The sequence below is a fragment of the Phocoena sinus genome, chromosome 1 (genome assembly GCF_008692025.1).
Source record: "Phocoena sinus isolate mPhoSin1 chromosome 1, mPhoSin1.pri, whole genome shotgun sequence".
Classification (NCBI taxonomy): Eukaryota; Metazoa; Chordata; class Mammalia; order Artiodactyla; family Phocoenidae; genus Phocoena; species Phocoena sinus.
The window spans coordinates 79,338,498-79,356,387 of record NC_045763.1 but is presented as its reverse complement, the minus strand read 5'-3'; the positions used below and the strand labels follow the sequence as shown (position 1 = coordinate 79,356,387).

Sequence of the window (17,890 nt, the reverse complement as noted above, 5' to 3'; positions counted from 1 at the left end):
TGAGGTGGTGTCTGCCAGCCTTCTCTACTGTAAAGTTTCACTTTTTCCCTTGATAAATAATGAATGTTTTGTGGTGAGGTATTTTGAAACTATGAAAATATTCCATCTCTCATCAAGCAATTTATTTATCCATTCATATATGTAAGGACTCATGGATTCCTGTTTCATTCAGTGGGTTATAATTTGTCATTATTATTCCTTATTTTGATGCTCAAATTTCCCCAGATTTGGCCATTAGGAGCCCCTTTAAGCTGGCCTCTGTTTCCTTTGACATGTCCCCATCATTTTTTGAGCATTTCCTTACTTTCTGGCATAGCAAGATGCACCAGGTTCATTTTGTCATTATCTAGCCCAACTTGGAATCACCTTTTAGTGGAGAATGGTATTAAGAAACCAAGATCTGGGCATTAGGAGTGCTCATTGCTGTTGGGGTATTAGTAGTCCCAGGCCCTCCCAGGGGAGGGAATGTAGGGAATATGTAAATGTATATACATACATTCTATGTCTGTGTCTATTCTACTTATATCTATGTCTATCTAAATATATTGAAACGACCACAGAGTTTATTCTAGCTTTCTCCCTATCCATATTTGTCCCTCCCTTCTTTGACAGTAAAACACCTGGCTCATCATGTAACCACTTCTTTAATCAGTACTTCTGTATGTGACCAGTCTCCTGTCAGTGCCACTGCCCCTCCACCCAGCACCCCTGGCAGGCAGCTTTTACCCTACTCAGGCTTTGACACCTCTACCAGGCTGCTGCCCCTGTCCCCTGTATGGCCACCATCCTCACCTCACCTGAGCTTCAGCACCCCGTGCTGACCCGCTGCTGTCACTCTTCTGTAGAGATACCCTCCTCTAAGTCTCCAAGGCCACCACTGTCACCCACTGCATAGAAGCCCTCCTCTTCCCTTATGGGCTCTGACACTCCATGCCTGTCTGCGTTGGTAGATACCTGCCTCATCCCCTCCAGGATCCAAGCTGCTTGGAACCACCCTGTCATACAGAGAGGCCTTGCTTACTTACCCCCTCGACTCTGACACCCTGTTCCTGGTCAGTGCCACCACTGCCATCACCACCACATCATGCCACCAACATTGGAAAGTCTACTCACTCCACTCTGGCTGCAGCACCCTGCACCAGGCTGCCAAGGCTCCCCTTGCCCCCATACATGATCTCCTATTTCACTCAGCCCCGCGTAATGGCTTTTGGACTAAATCACTCTGCAGAGATGGAACAGAAAGGAAAAGGAGAAGTAGAGAAAGCGGAAGAGAAGTTTATCCATCAATTTAATGTTTTACCATATGTAGATATTACCTATTCAAAAAACAAATGAATTTTATCAATACAGTTGACCCTCAAACAGTGTGGGAGTTATAGGGGCTTATAACTGTGAGACTTAGATGGGAGGGGACAGAATAGTGTGAATGAACCAATTTTTCCTCATTCAGAGCAGAGAATGGTGAACATTGTCAGAAGCTGATAAATAGAAAATTAGAAACACACATTATTTAGATTTTGTGACAACCACTAGAACTAAAACCAGAAATTGCCATAAATTATTGTGTTGGGGGTTGGTGGGAGTAGTAGGAAGGGGTGGGGAGGGAAGAAGCAGATGATTATTTTTCAATGTAAACTCTTCTGTACTCTTTGACTTTTTTCTGTAATTGTGTACTAATTTATTCCTCCATTCTTGCTCCGCCTGGCATCCTCTGTGTGTTGGGAGCTAAGGGAGGGATTTTCTTCTGTTGTCTAGAAGCCTCTTTGAAAGAGGTCTGTGATTTTGTATACTTCCTACCCAAATGGACAAAACAGTGAATGTGGATCCCATCAGCACATCCTTCAGACTCTCCTCCTGCATCAGTGTTATTTGGGAGTCTGGGTCTTTGGTGCTGCAGGCCACTTGGGCTGCCACAAGTGGTTATGAGTGAGGACATGGTTTTGGCTGGGATCAGGTTAAACTGTTTTCAGTCTGAGCTGTATATACAGTTTGTCAATCTTTTTTTTTTTTGGTGATGCTCTTTGGCCCTATACTGGTTAATTTGTAGATTTCTTTGGTGTCAGGAAAGTAGTAATAAAGTGCCCTGAATTGGCAGCCAGCATCACAAAACAGTATGATGTAGTGATTGCCGTGATGCTTCTCTAGCTCCCCTAACATTGAATTCTTGTGAGGTTCATTCACTTTTCTAGCCTGACAGCAATGGGATATAGAATTATAAATAATTGGTTTGTTTGATTTGCTACTGGGCTCCTTAAAGAGCTCGGGACTTGTGTATTTGGCCACCAAGGCAAGGGATGTTGCTGTGTGTTCCTGCTCTGTGTTCCTGCTGAGATTAAGTGGCTTAGTATGGGGCAGAGCTTCCAGTGACACAACTCAAGGTGTGCCCCGCCCCTACCCCCACCCCATGAATGCTCTTGGGCTCTGTCTTAGCTGCAGAGGCCAAGGACTGGCTGGAGCCCATCTGGGCCCAGCTCAAGTTCTCAGGGGTTGAGGAGCACTAGGTCCCCAAATCACTACATGACTGTTACGGATGGACTGATTTTGGTATATTTTTTATACTTAAATCTTTATTTCATCTTGAATTTATTTTGATATGTAATGATGATTATTTCATTAATTTACAGAAAGACAGTACACTGGATGCTGCTGAAGAAATCATCAAGGCATGGAGTAGACTGAAGTTTTGATACATGCAAACTGCATTGTTTCTATTAAATGACCTAGTATGGAATTATTTAGTACTGCTACTTGCTGGGTATTGAAAAAAAAATTTCAGTACAAATGAAATTTAAAGGACTATTTCCATTGCTAATCCCACTCCTGACAATATTCAGGAGATCTGGGGTTTTTTTCAGCTGAAATGTATTAAAACACCTTTTAGACCATTTTATGAGTCAGTATAGTGCAGTGGTAAGAACTGTGAGATGCTGGTTGATGCTTAACCTCTCTGCGCTTCAGTTTCCTCATAAAAGGGGAATAAAAATAGCACCTACTTTATATGAAGTTTGTGAGTTGTTTGTGAGGATGAAATGGACTGATGTATGTAAAGCCTGGCAAACAATAAACACTCAGCTACTCTTGGCCAGTTTCACTTCTCTGCCATTGCGTGAAAACCCTTAACCAGTTACATCCCCCTCAACTCTGTATCTTTGCTTTGTCTCTACCCACCCGTAGTTCTCTCCCTTTCACTTACTAACGGCTTTGAACTTTGCTCATAGTTTTGCCTCTCTGTTGCAAGTACTGCCATCATCTGGGATGGCTTCAAGGTCCCCATGGATTACCTAGGCTTTTGGTATTTTGACCTCTTCACCTCTGGTGATATTCACCTCTACTCCACTCTCCACTTCAGCCACCCACTCCCTTGGGCATACCCTAAACCTTTCATCATTTCAGGCTGTTCCATCTTTGAGATAATAAGTTAGTCATTTCACACTGTAACCACCTATTCTTACACTAAGTTTCCCCTTGGCCAATATTTCCCTCTCTTTCCATCTCTCTCTCTCTCTCTGTCTCTCTCTCTCTCTCTCTCTCACTCAGCTTCTCTCAAAATATTACTTTAAACTATCATTTCAAATCTATTCTCTATCCACTATTTCTCAAAAATTGGTCCATGGCCCTCTTACATCAGAATCAACTAGGATCTTTGTTGAAAATAGATTTTGGTCTTCACCCCAGACTTACTGAATAATAATTTCAGAATCTGGCCCTTTCCAGGTGATCCTTATTCCCACTAGAGTTTGAAAATCATTGGTGTAGTCTGTAGAACTTTCTATCAGTCTCTTTGTATCTTCACTCCCTTCCATATCCAGGTTAGATTTCATCATCCATAACTTCAGCCAAGATACTTTTGCTGCCTTGAATAACTTGCTTGTTGTTCTATCTCACCTACCTGGTCAAAATAAATAAATAAATAAATAAATAAATAAACAACTCATCCCTGGGGTTGAAGCTCCATGCTTGCAGCTGGGCTGCTGAGCGCTGCTGTAGCAAAATGCATAATTGTGCAGGTTCTAACAGCCATGAATGCACGTCACTGACCTTAACTTGACTTAATTCTTCTGTGTTCCCCTAGTGAGCTTTCTCTACATTTCACCACAACAGCAATTCCTAATATTCTTCCATTCTCCATAGTAAAAATATCCAGCCTTCTCCATTCTCCTAACACCTCAAAGCCCACCACTGCCAGTACTATTAAATGACCTAATCTCTTGCTTCTGTGAAAAGCAAAATTTTAAAAAATGAAAAAGTAGGAACCACCAGACCAGCACTCCCAGCTGGGATTCTACCAATAAGTGAGTCTATGACATCTACATCAGCATCCATCCTTTCTTTATTGCCCCCAGGGCCTGGGGACAGTGGGGAGGATTGGTGGTTAAGCAGATCCAGAAGGAGGCCAGGACCTCAAGAGCCAACTATTGCATAGCAAAACAAATTCCATGTGAAAATTGTGCCTGTCCACTCGTGTGGGGGACTTGATAAAATTTTCACCAGGGTTTAAATCCACTCTTTGCAGCCTTGGACTTGTCCAGTGCTAATCTCACCACCTGTACTCTGGATCCCATGTCTTCTCACATTCTCAGGGACTTGGTTTAGCCTATTCTCTTATATCTTCAGCCTCTACTGGATCCCTTTCTCAACAGTAAGATACTTTCAAATCTCTCCCATCTTAGAAAATCCTTTCCCTGATTCTATCTACAACCCTATTATCTCTTCCTCGTCAGGGCAAAATTCCTTCCTTCCATTTTTTTCTCTCTCCCTCCTGGCCTCCCTCCATCCTTCATTTTTTCCTTTAACAAATATTCATTGAACTCCTAATATGTGCCAGGCACTGTCCTAAGATATTCAGGCACTTAGGATATATCAGTGAACAAATGAACCAAAGATCCCTGCCTTCTCGGACTCTCCTAGGTAGGGGAGAGACAATAACTAAATCATAAACATAATGAAATATATTGTAAAACTTATACATGGCAATTGTATGAAGAAAAGAAGTAAGGCAGGGTAGAGGTTGGAATGAGAGTTTTAGGGAAGCAAATTGGAATTTTAAACAGTGTGGTCAGGTGGGTCTCATGGAGAGAACATAGAAGCAGACTTAGAAGAAGAGAGGGAGAGAGCCTTGTGAAGATCTTAGGGGGGAACATCCCAGGCACAAGGAATAGCCAGTGCAAAGGCTCTATAACAGGAGGGTGCCTTATATTTGATGAATACCAAAGGTCTGCTGTGGCTGGATGGAATAACCAAGGGATGGAGTAGCAGGTATTAGGCCAGAGAAGTAACATAGGACCTCAAGGACTGGAGTAAGGATAATGGTTTCATGCTAACCTATCCATACCTTTTTTTGTTTGTTTTTTGATATGTAAAATAATGTTTATTGCAGCATGGTTTATAACTCCTCCAAACTAGGAACAACCAAAAAGACATGAGACTGGGTACGAGCGCCAAATATGTCAGTATTAGCAACTAAAGGGGACTGATGACCTAGCTCTAGATTTTTGAGAAATTTACTGCAAAATGGAATAACTTGAAAAAGTTTTCCTCATTTGATGATTTCACTTTCTCACACACAAACACACACTCCTCACTTACCCTCAACCTGCTATAGTCTGGATTCCATACCCATTATTGTTCTAAGTTCTCTAATGACCTACATGTTCTTAGGTTTAAAGGAAATGTCTCAGTTCCATCTGGCTTTACCTCTAGTAAAATACCTGCAGTATTTACCACTGCAGGCCGCTTGGGCCTTCCTAAACCCTAATTTTTTTTTTTTTAGATCCTGTGGTACTGCGTGTTCATCAGTTGCCTTTTGTACTCTCCCCTTCTTCCTTCATCTCCTTTGCCTGTTTCTTAGATATTGGTATTTTGTCTTTCTCACTAAATAACTTCATTTACTCTGTATATGCTAGTGACTCCTAAATCTGTAACAGCCTAGTTCTATCTGTTGAATTTCACATCCAGTATCCCATTCGTCATCTCACATAGACATTTTATAGGCAAACCCTATTCAATCTGGGTTCCTTATCTCAGTGAATGGTGCCACCAATCCAGTTGCTCAAGTCAGAAAACCTACAAGTCATTTTTAACTTTTCTCCCCACATCCAAATCCTCTATATAGTACCCTGCCTCTCTTCAATCCATCACTTCTCTCTGCTCCAATTGCCCCCACTCTGGCACCAACCAATGTCATTTCTCAACTAAATTACTAGTCAACTCTTAACAGTTCTCCCTGTCTTGCTCCTTGTAACTTATCCCTGTGGCCCAAACAAGCTTTGTAAAATGCAAATGTGATCATGTTACATATATTAGTTAAGATTATTCCTGTTGCAAGTGACAGAAAGCCTAACCTGTACGGGTTTAAATCAAATAAAAAGGAATTGTCTGCCTCAACATCTTAGGAGTAGTCTAGTTTCAGTTACAGCTTGATCCAAGACTCATATTATAATATATCACCAAGCTCCATTTCGTAGTTCTGTCTTCTCTGTGTCAGCTTTATCTCCACGTTGTACCTCCTGGATAGAAACACGGCTACAGCAGTTTCTGAGCATCATGTGGTGACAAATCCAGCAAAAGAGGACACTTTCTCCGAAGCTCCAGCAAATGATATATTGTGTCATATTGGCTCATTCCTGAGCTATCCGCTGAGGCCAAGGGGATTGGACATGCTAACTAACTTAGGCCAATCCAAGGTCAACTTCACATGGACTACATTGGTTGAAAGAAGGGACAGAATGACGAAGGGAGGAAATGGATGAGAAAATGTCTTAAGTGACTTAAAATCTTTTACTCTCCATTGCTCTTAACATAAATGAGTTTTGTTGCTGTTGTTTTGTTTTGGGTTATTTTGGTGTTTGGGGTTTTTAGACGATCATTCTCTGATGCAAACCATTTATTTATTTGTTTATTTATTTATGGATGGCTGCGTTGGGTCTTTGTTGCTGCACGCAGGCTTTCTCTAGTTGTGGCGAGCGGGGGCTACTCTTTGTTGCAGTGCGAGGGCTTCTCATTGTGGTGGCTTCTCTTGTTGTGGAGCACGGGCTCTAGGCACGCGGGCTTCAGTAGTTGTGGAGCACGGGCTTAGTTGCTCTGCATCATGTGGGACCTTCCTGGACCAGGGCTTGAACCCGTGTCCCCTGCATTGGCAGGCAGATTCTTAACCACTGCGCCACCAGGGAAGTCCCGCAAACCTTTTTTTTTAACATCGTTATTGGAGTATAATTGCTTTACAATGGTGTGTTAGTTTCTGCTTTATAACAAAGTGAATCAGTTATATATATATATATAGCCCCATATCTCTTCCCTCTTGCGTCTCCCTCCCTCCCACCCTCCCTATCCCACCCCTCTAGGTGGTCACAAAGCACCGAGCTGATCTCCCTGCCACAAACCCTTCTTGATTGAGGAAAGAATGAGTTCATTACTTAGTCAGGTAAGGGACTCACCCCTGAAGGTCATTTCTCCTCAGTCACTCAGACTCTCCTCATCAGGGCTTACAGTGCCCTGTATGATATGGTCTCCCTCTTACTCTCCAGTCCATCTTTCCCATCTTTTCCTACTCAAATGTCTAGTCTTACTGAACTCATTTCAATTTCTAAATGAGCCCTATGCTCTCTACCTTTTAGCAGATGTTATTTCCTGATGTTCAGGCATGGTTAATGTAGGTGGTATATTGGTGGTGCTTAATTTTATGTGTCCACTTAGCTGCACCATGGTGCCCAGATATGTGGTCAAACATTATTCTGGATGTTTCTGTAAGGGTGTTTTTGGAAGAGATTAACATTTAAATCAGTAGACTTTGAGTAAAGCAAATTGCTCTCCATAATGTGGGTGGGCCTCATCCAATCAGTTGAAGGCCTTAACAGAACAAAAGACTGACACAGCTCCCCCACCTCCCCTCCCCAACCTTACCATCCCCCGCCCCTGGGGCAAGAGGAAATCCTTCTAGCAGAGGGCCTTCAGACTTGAACTGCAGTATGGTCTCTTCCTGGGTCTACAGCCTGCAGGCCCACCCTGCAGATTTTGGACTTGCCAGCCTCCATAATCATGTAAGTCAGTTTCTTAAAATGAATCTCTTTCTATATATATATATATATATATATATATATATATATATATATATACACATACACACACACACACCTTATTGGTTCTGTTTCTCTGAAGAATTCTAATACAAGTAGATTAGCAAAAATGATGATAAGTTGTCTACAAATTCCCAAAGTTATGTAAGAACTCATTTTATGACATTATACTATATTATAATAATGAGATATGGACTTCACACAATAATGAATTTTTAAAGATATTTTTTTGGAAGATAGGTTTGCCTATCCAAAAGCCAATAATAATCCACCTTCTCCTTTGACTACTTCTACTATGGAGGCTAAAAGCCAAAATATCCAATTTCTCAGCTTCCCTTGCAACTAGTCAAAAGTGCCTGAGAAGAGCTTCCCTTCATGGAAAAAGATGAGGCAAAGTTATCCTGAGACTTCTTCATCTTTTTGTCCTCTTCATCCTTCTACTTTCTTCCTACCTGGAATGTATTATAGAAGTAAGGGCTGGAGGTGCAGCAGCCATCTTGCATTCAGGCAGCAACTGGCATCAGAGTGAAAGCGTACATAATAAGGATGGCAGAGCAGAAAGATAGACAGACCCTGGAAGCAATTTGGAGCTACTGTAACCCCAGAATTTGTAATGCATGAGACAAATAAACGCCTATTTTTTAAGCCACCAGAATAGAGTTTTTTTATTATTTACAGATGAATGAATTACTATCTGATATAGAATATATGGCACGCAGATCAAATTTTTCTTCTAGAAGATAAACTGACCTGATGAAAAGGCCTGGAGGTAGTGAGAGAGACCAATCAGAAGGCTCCTGCAGGAGCCCAGGAAGGAGATGGTGAGGTCCTGAAGGATTTAGTATGAGAGAAAGGTAAATCATCACAAATATTTGTCAAACTCATACATTTTTCCCATCATTCTTATGATAAAAACAATTATATAACTACACAGTTACCAAATATTTTAAATCAAAAATTATCTCCAGATAAAACAAGAAGTCTTCTTGGTCTCAGTTGGTTAAACCCAAGGATAAAACAAAATGAAACAAAAACCTCAACCACATTCATGAGACATGAGAATTTCATTTTATTGCTGCTCTGAGAATACATCTAATTACTCAGTCATGCCAATTAAATAGTAACTTCACCTGCTGACAAACAGCTGTATTGGGATAGATCAAAATAAATTGTAGAAATAATTAGATTTTCTAATCAATATTAACTTCATCATATTATACAGCTGCTACTTTCTTTGACATTTAATACAGCATCTTTTTTTTATATTATGTAAAACTTGTCATTTGTAGCAAAATCTCATAGTAAAAAAGATGAATAATAATTTTGTCCTTTTGTCAATGAGAGTGGTTATCCTGAACTATTACTTTTTAAAATCTTTACCCCTCTCATTAATTATCCATTGAAAGTATAAACATCATATTTTAGTTGAAACCTTAGAGCTATAGCTTCTAATACCATAACCTCATTTTCTGTGTAAATTACTGAGACGACTTTTTTTTTTTTTTTTGCCACACTGCATGGCTTGCGGGATCTTAGTTCCCTGACCAGGGATTGAACCCGCACCCTCAGCAGTGAAAGTGCCAAGTCCTAACTACTGGACTGCCAGGGAATTCCCCCAGATGACTTATTATAACACCACTTTTATAATTATTATTTTTAATTTTCTTAAAATTTATTTTACTTATTTTTAAATAATTTATTTATTTTTTGGCTGCCTCGGGTCTTAGTTGCGGCATGCGGGACCTTCCTTGAGGCATGTGGGACCTTTCATTGCAGCACACAGGCTTCTCTCTAGTCGTGGCATGCGGGTTTTCTCTTCTCTAGTTGTGGCGCATGGGCTCCAGGATGCGTGGGCTCTATAGTTTGCGGCACGCGGGCTCTCTAGTTGAGGTACACGAGCTCAGCAGTTGGGGCACGGAGGCTTAGTTACCCCACGGCATGTGGGATCTTAGTTCCCTGACCAGGGATCGAAGCCGCATCCCCAGCATTGTAAGGCAGATTCTTTACCACTGGACCACCAGGGAAGTCCCTATAATTATTCTTGAAGCATTCTGCTGACCAATATATGTACAAAAGGGTACAAAACTCATGAAAACCATTCAGTTTTCTAAAGATTTTTCTGTCTCTGGAATGCCCTGGTAAACACTAGTCTGCCTGCTCTACCCTGGGAACTGACCACTTTTGAAGGAAAATCTGTGCATGACACTTCGCTGGTGAAAGCCCTTCAATGCCACTCAGTCTCACTCAGAGTAAAAGCCAAAATTGTCTCTCTGACCTTGGAGCCCTGCATGACCTGACCCTGCTCTTCCCTAACCTCATCTACTACTCCACCCTTCCCTCCATGCACTGCTTGCTAATCACCAGGGCTGTTACAGATTAGGTCCGCCGTACCTGAGGTTCCCTCTGCCTAGATACTTCCACCCAGTGTCCACCTGGCTACATCCAATCTTTATTCAAATGTCATCTCAGGTGAACTTATCTGACCTCCCATTTAAAATTGTAAATCCTGGCTCTCCTCATCCCCTTTCCCTGCCTTATTTTTCTCCTTAGCACTTACTGCTGTTGAACTTAAAATGTTTCTCTCATTCTATTTATCATTTTTATCCCCTCCTAACATACGTACCATGAGACCAAGGATTTTTATTGTTTTGTTCATGGCTGTATCCACAACACCTAAAGCAGAGTCTGGCATAAAGTAGCACTGAATAAATGAATTTCTGCAAATGGAATTTGGCCCTCAGAACACCACTGGTTTTTTGATGTTGTTTTGTTTTTAACCTTGGGTCTCTGTTTGGCTCATGTCTTTCACTTATTAATAGTTTCCTGAAGTGCCAAATATTGTTCCTAAAACTGCAGATATGGTTAGCCAGGCTTCTGAATCACCTGTGCTGAAAGCTTCAGCTAATCAATAATGTGGGACTCTATCTGACCTCTGGAAACCCAATCCCAGGATACAGCACTCAAAGTTGCACTTGGCTCCTGGCTCCAAGACAATTAGATTTAATAGAGTAGTGGTATGCAAGCATTTTTAAGCCAGGGAGTGCATATGTTCACATGCATACGTACACACATGTACACATACACACACACACACACACACACAAGCTTGGAATTACATCTATCTCCTTTTTGCCTGGCAAATAAATATTTCTAATGAGGGCCTGGTTCTCAGTCTGAAATGATGCTGATAATGCTATCTCAGCCCCTGACTTCCAAACCTGGGGAAATGGACACTTGAATTGGTGCAACATCTCTGGAGGGCCATTTCACAATATCTATCAAAATGTTGTATGAGCATGTCTTTTGATGCCCCGATTCTGTCGTTAGGTATTTACACTTTGAACATGCAAACCTTCACCCACAAATGTGAACAAGAATGTTCATGACAGCATTGTTTATAATATCACAAAACTGGAAACAATCAATTCCTCTATGATTGGCGTAATAGTTCAATAAATTATGGTGTCTAGTCAAAGAATGCAGTTCATCTCTGTTACTTGAAAAAAAATGAATAGACTATTGAACGTGATCTGCTTGTGCAAATAAAACAAAAATACATTAATAGATGATTATCCCTGGGCACGATATGGATGTATCTTACATGAATTTGAATTATGCAAATTAGGTGTTAGACCACATCAAAATATTAATACAATCTTATGCTTAGAATTTTAAATAATTTTCATTTCCTCAAATAAAAAATTTGTTTGAAAAAGTACATAACTTCAAGACTGGCAGTCCTCTTGCTTTTACAATTGCAACATGGCAGTGTCACCTGAGCTGTAAACAGTGCCATCTTTTGGCTAAAATGCTGAGGTTGAAGGAGCTTGGGAAGTCAGAGGAACTGAATGACTGCCAGTGTGGTGTGACATCCCCATGCATAGCCTTTTGTTCAGGAAATGGGAGTAGCTGTCTACAGCACTCAACAAATTATCTTAAGAAGTCACATAGTCTTTCTCTTTATTTCATAATCAATTAAATGGAAGTGTATTTCCATATTAATACATACAAATACTTTTGAGTTCCAAATAAAAGGAATGATCTATCACAGAGTATGTAGTTGTTTGAAAGCAAGCCATAACTAAATTCTCATTAACTTAAAGTGTAGCTCATATCATTTTACTCTGGAACAATTTTTTGAAAATTTGAAAGACTCAAGCAAGTTTAGTTATTTTAAATGTAGAAAGTTGTGACCATTTAATTTAGTGGGAAATGCTTAGGATCTCTACTGTAAAATCAAACTACTGACCTTGGGTTTGTAGGGATTTTTTTTTTAACATTAACTTCCACATACCAGAAAAGAAAGCAGAAAGATATACCAATCCCTCATTTGCAAAACAGACAATCATGTCAGACTACAGCCAGAGTTTAACCTAACTGAAAAAGTAAAGATGATAGTCCAAAGACATATTAGGAGTGTGCATTTTGATGAGAATGCTACAAAATTAGCTTGAAAGGTCCAAACATTGGGTGGGAACAGATGAATGCAAAGAGTGGCACGGGCTTCCTATGCAGCTTTTATACTGCATTTGGTTGCAAATGCCATGAAGTCATTAAACAGTGGAAGATTGCTAAACCATTGTGGGTTTTGTGGTTTTAATAGAAAAACTACATTCAAGTTAACTTTCATTTTTTTTTTAACTTGAAAAAACCCATCCCAATAAAAGTATTCTAAGTAACTGATGGTGTCCTGAATACCACCTCTATTAAGCTATATATGGGAACTGCTTATCTTACTGCCATTTAAAACACTCAAGAGTGGGCATGTTGTTAATACTCAGAAAATAATACTAGTGGTGATAACGTGGACTCTTGTGGTGTCTGAACATGAGACACTGAGTAGAGATTACCCATTTTGGCTAAGATCAGTGGCAGAACAGTGGGTGGCAAATGCTTTATTTCACAAGTGTAGGGCGGGTCCTTTCATCTCGTTAATGTGAAAGAGCAAAATCCTAGGTAGGAAAGGTCAGAAAATAGTGAGAATGAGCAGATATAATGGACAATTTTGTAGAGGAGAGAAAACACTAGGGTAAAAAGAAAGGAAAAGCTAGCCTTAATGGAAAAACCCTCTTCATAAACCTCACTAATTTGGTTTAATTACTCTGAAGAACAGTCAGAATAATGATATTTTAAAATACATTATTTCATTCAATCAATCAGTAACTCACACAAACCACAGTTATTGGATGTCTTCTCTATGCAAAAGATTAGTCACAGAAGTCCAAAGGAAAAATTTGGATGCTTCAGCCCTCAGTGAGCTCACCACCATTTATTTTCAAGCACCTGTAGTAGTAGAATCAACCATGGTAAAGCATTGCTTAGAAAAGGGTCTTGGTACATGAATTGGTTTTTACCACCTAAATTGCACTAAGACCTTAGGGACTGTCTGTATATCATTTTCCCGTTTCAAAGGTAAATGTTGCCTCTGTTTCATAACGTTATAACCAAAATTACAATTTTCCTATTTTTAGCATTTATCTTGCTTCCAATGTTATTGTAAAAAACATTGCAATGGACATCTTCATGAATATAGTATCCCATATTTTAGGTTATTTCCTTACTCCAGTTCTCAGAAGTGGGATTACTGGCTCAAGAGGTTTTCACATCTAAATCATTCTGGAGTATTGCTGAATTGCTTTCTAAAAGGCTTGTATCAATTTATAATACTGTGAGCAACATGTGGCCATCGTGAGAGACAGTAATGAGAACAATTTTACATTCTCATCACATGGTCATACTTTATAATTAATATGGAGTTTTAATTTAATACACAAATAATATGAGATTTCTTGAAAATAGGTAGTTATTTTACACAATAAGATTTTTAGCATGTGATTTTCATGGGAACAGTAATGTTAAAATTCTCTCTTTAAGAAAGTGTCAAGTATCGGGTCACATGAATGTTTCATGTTCTCATTTTCCCCCAACAGTTCATTACTTGAAATCCGTTAATAGGACTTTAAAGACAAATTTCATTTACACTAAAATAAATATACTTAAAAAACATTTTTAGGAAATTATACTCTCATATATCATTCAATCTCCCCATGTTTTTTATTATAAAATGAGAACGTTGTTATTTTGGGAAAAAATATTAGCTTCAAAACATTTAATAAAACAACACTAAATAGCATAGCATAACTTTTGAAGTCATACTTAATGGCAAACGATATCTTTATGGAAAAAATACTGATTTTAAAAGTCACAAGCTACTAGCGTGAACCCTTTAGAGTTATTTTGTTTTGTTTTGTTTTTAGCAGAGTAATTTAGAAGTTTAAAAGAAAACTATTGCCCACTGAACATTGAATTAAAAAGTGAGTTAATTTCTAGTTTTCTATTTATAGATTATTAATGTTTTAAGCCTATATTCTACTTTCTACTTCCTTTTCTCAGTGAACAAGTAGATTTATTCTCAAATGGACAACAAGCTGCCAGTACTGGAGAATCAAAGATTTCAAATAAATCAACAAACAAGTTGAAAAGTTCAATTCAGGACCACATATGCAAGTACATTTGGCAATGGGATATGAGCCAGGCACATTTCAGTTTAGGTAGCACATGAACTGACAAACACAAGTGTCCTTAGGCAGACAGCTGGCCAGAATATTTTAGAGTACAGCTGCCCCACGAAATCAGCCCACATGATAGCTGCAGGTGCACTGCTTGTTGAATCCATTTCCTGATCTTAAGGTCTATAAGGTGAGTTTCTGTATGTTGAGTTTCTAATAGGAGGCATACTGCCTGGACTCTGGAGCCAAATTGCCAGGGTCTAAATCCCAGTTCTACCATTTACGAGCTGTGTGATTTCAGGCTAGTTACTTAAGCATTCTGTGCCTCAATTTCTCCATCCATAAAGTGGGGACAATAATAGTATCCAACTCATAGAGTTGTTGGGAAGATTAAATGAGTTAATATATGCAAAGCCTTAAAATAGTACCTGGTACACAGTAAGCACTATATGAGTGTTTACTGATACTATTAATATCATGATTATTGTTTATTACTACTTCTACCTGTATTCAAACAAAGCTTTATGCCTTTATTAAAGACTAAAAGAATAATGAATGCTTCTACAAATATAATCTGTATTTCCCAGGGCACAGAAATTTGGGCTTAAAAATATAGTCTTGCAATAACAGTTACATAGTAGGCATGCATAGAAGTGGGACAGTTTTAGAGTCAGTCATTCCTGGCTTTGAATTCTATCACCACCACTAACTTATGTGTAACACTGGGCAATTTATCTATTCAACCTCTCTAAGACTTTAAAAGGAGAATAATAATACTTGCCTGACAAGATAACGAAGAACTAGATAAGATAATGAATGTGAGGTGCCTGACAAATGGCCTCATGCAAAAGGACCTCAGGCCTACTTTCAAGAACTCACCTAGTTCTTGCAGCTCCATGCGGGGCCCTCCCTTTCCCTCTCTGGCTCTCTGCCACCTTCAGCAGGGTTTTACCTTTCTGCCCAGTGAAGCCAAACTAGCAAGAAGCAGGCCCAGGACAATCACCAACTGAAAACTTAGTGAGTAAAAATATCTTTGGTAATTTAGGAAGTATTATAATGCTTTATAAAAAAGGTTTAAAAGTCCATGTTTTTTAGAAATGTAGACTAAAGTATGTATGGGTCAAAGTGATATATGGGATTTATTTTTAAAATACTTTAGTAAAGGGAGAAAAAAGGAAAGAAAAGTATACACAAAAAATTTTGGCAAAATCATGATAATTGTTTAATCGGGATTATAGGTATATGAGGATCATAATATTATTATCTCTAATTTTTAGTGTTTGAAAATCTTCATACATAAAAAACCACTTGAAAAATTAAAATACAAACCCCTCACATTTCTAGAAGTAATACATATGGCTCCTCAGCCACCAGTTAAATGAGGTTTGTCTAAAATTCTAGACAATTCATCTCATTTCCAAGAGTCCCAGTCAGAGCTGGTCATACATTTCAGTGAATCCTCTATTCTTCCTAGTCCAGCAGAATATGTCATATGACATATTTCAAATATTCTATAATTTCCAATCAAGTATTTGTCAAACCTTGCTTAAGTTAGGAAATTGTCATCTTCTGCAATATCACCATACAGACACTTTTATAACAGACATTTATATATCAGTGTTTCCACAAGCAAGGCCACAGGTAAATCTAAGGAACCTCCATAACATTACGCCAAGAGGAAGAAGCCAGATGTAAAAGACAACATATCATATGATTCTATTTACATGAAAAGTCCAGAAAAGGCAAATCTATAGAGACAGAAAGTAGACGAGTGATTCTTGGGGCTGGAAGTGGAATGGGCATTAACTGTACACGGGCATGAGTGATCTTATTGGGATGATGGAAATGTGCTAAAACTGGGTTATGGGGATGGTTGCACAACTCGGTTAAATTAATAAAAATCACTGACTTCTAAACAGGTAAATTCTATGGTATGTAATTATACCTCAATAAATTTAAAAAATATATATCTAGTTGGGTCACAAACTTTAAAAAATCATTTATTAGGTATGTAAAGCATTTTATACTTGGGAAGAATTATAACCTATCAAGTTGTGATTTCACAGTAGTGACATAAACTTAAAATTTTATTTTAAAAGTTTAAAAAAGATGAGTTCGCTTAAATAATTGATTTAAATAAATAATTTTATTTAATTCATATAGTTAAGTTAAATAAAAATGATGATATTAACAAGCCGGAAGTTTTGGTAAATGATAGTCTGGGTTATTGATTCCTAGGTGACACAACTCCACCTCTGTGTGTGTGTTTCAATCTCAGGATCAGATACAAAGATTAAGTGGGATTATGTTGATGAAAATGCTTTATAAATTGCCAATGCTGTACTAACAACAAAAAGAGGAATGGCCTACCTAAGCTGCTTCTATTTTAATATAAAAGAAATCTTAACTAGGTTATGACAGACATTCTGGGGCGGGGGCGGGCAGGAGTAATTAACCAGTTGCCCAGCTTCCATCCTCTGGGGTTTCAATTTGTCTGATGGTTTCTTCCTTCCACAAACATGATTGAATGCCTACCATAAACCATTAGGTGGTAGGTCCTTATCTTGATTCTCAAGAGGTGCCCAGTTCCCTTCCTGCTCCTCTCCCTCTTCTCCCAAGCCAAGATGCTCTACTATGAAAACTTCCTGCTGGATTGGGGTGCAGCACCCCCAAGCTCTTTCGTGGTTGCATTTGGCACAGCTGAAATAAATTGGCATTTTGGAACTTTACCAGATATTGAGGGAGAAACCCCCCCATAAAAGTACAAAAGTACAGTCAAGTTTTTAAATTACAGCACGGAAGACCAAAAAAAAAAAAAAAAAACAAGCTCTCCCATCCCCATCTGGATTTCAGTTCCTAAACTTCTGCCTCTTGTTCTTTCTAAGGAAGCGAGTCTTTCCCACCTTTCAAGAAAACAATGGGGGCTCAGTGGCATTTAAGTCCCATGCCCAAAAGAATAAAGCAGCCACTATATCCTAAGTTCTCATCCCCAAAGAAACCCTTTTTCCTCCGATTCCCACAGGGCCAAGGGTGGTTTGTTTTCAGCCAAGTAGTGATAGTGTTGCTGTTATTTTTAGTACTATTCTGACATTAGTTTGGCTAATCAATAAATCTAGGGAGCTTTTGCAGTATCTAACCATTTTTGCTAAGTTCTCTATATTTCAGATATGCCAAATTTGCAAAGACCACGGAAACAGCAGTCAGGTTAGGGCCCACATCTCCCTGCCTCACGGTGTAGTGCTCTTACATGGTTTTGTTTCATCTCCTGCCAATTCTAAAAGGGTTTGAAAGGCAGATACTATTACCCCT

General features: G+C 39.1%; 1 protein-coding gene across 3 annotated transcripts in view; it reads left to right on the top strand.

Moving 5' to 3' along the window:
- Positions 1–3,081, top strand: part of KYAT3 (kynurenine aminotransferase 3) — a 54,460-nt gene extending 51,379 nt beyond the window's left edge. For all 3 annotated transcript variants that reach the window (XM_032650559.1, XM_032650543.1, XM_032650552.1), the window contains one exon: positions 2,625–3,081. In XM_032650559.1, coding sequence (XP_032506450.1) covers positions 2,625–2,687 — 63 coding nt within the window. In that variant the 3' untranslated portion in view covers positions 2,688–3,081. The remainder of the gene's footprint in view (positions 1–2,624) is intronic.
- Positions 3,082–17,890: the final 14,809 nt, after the last annotated feature.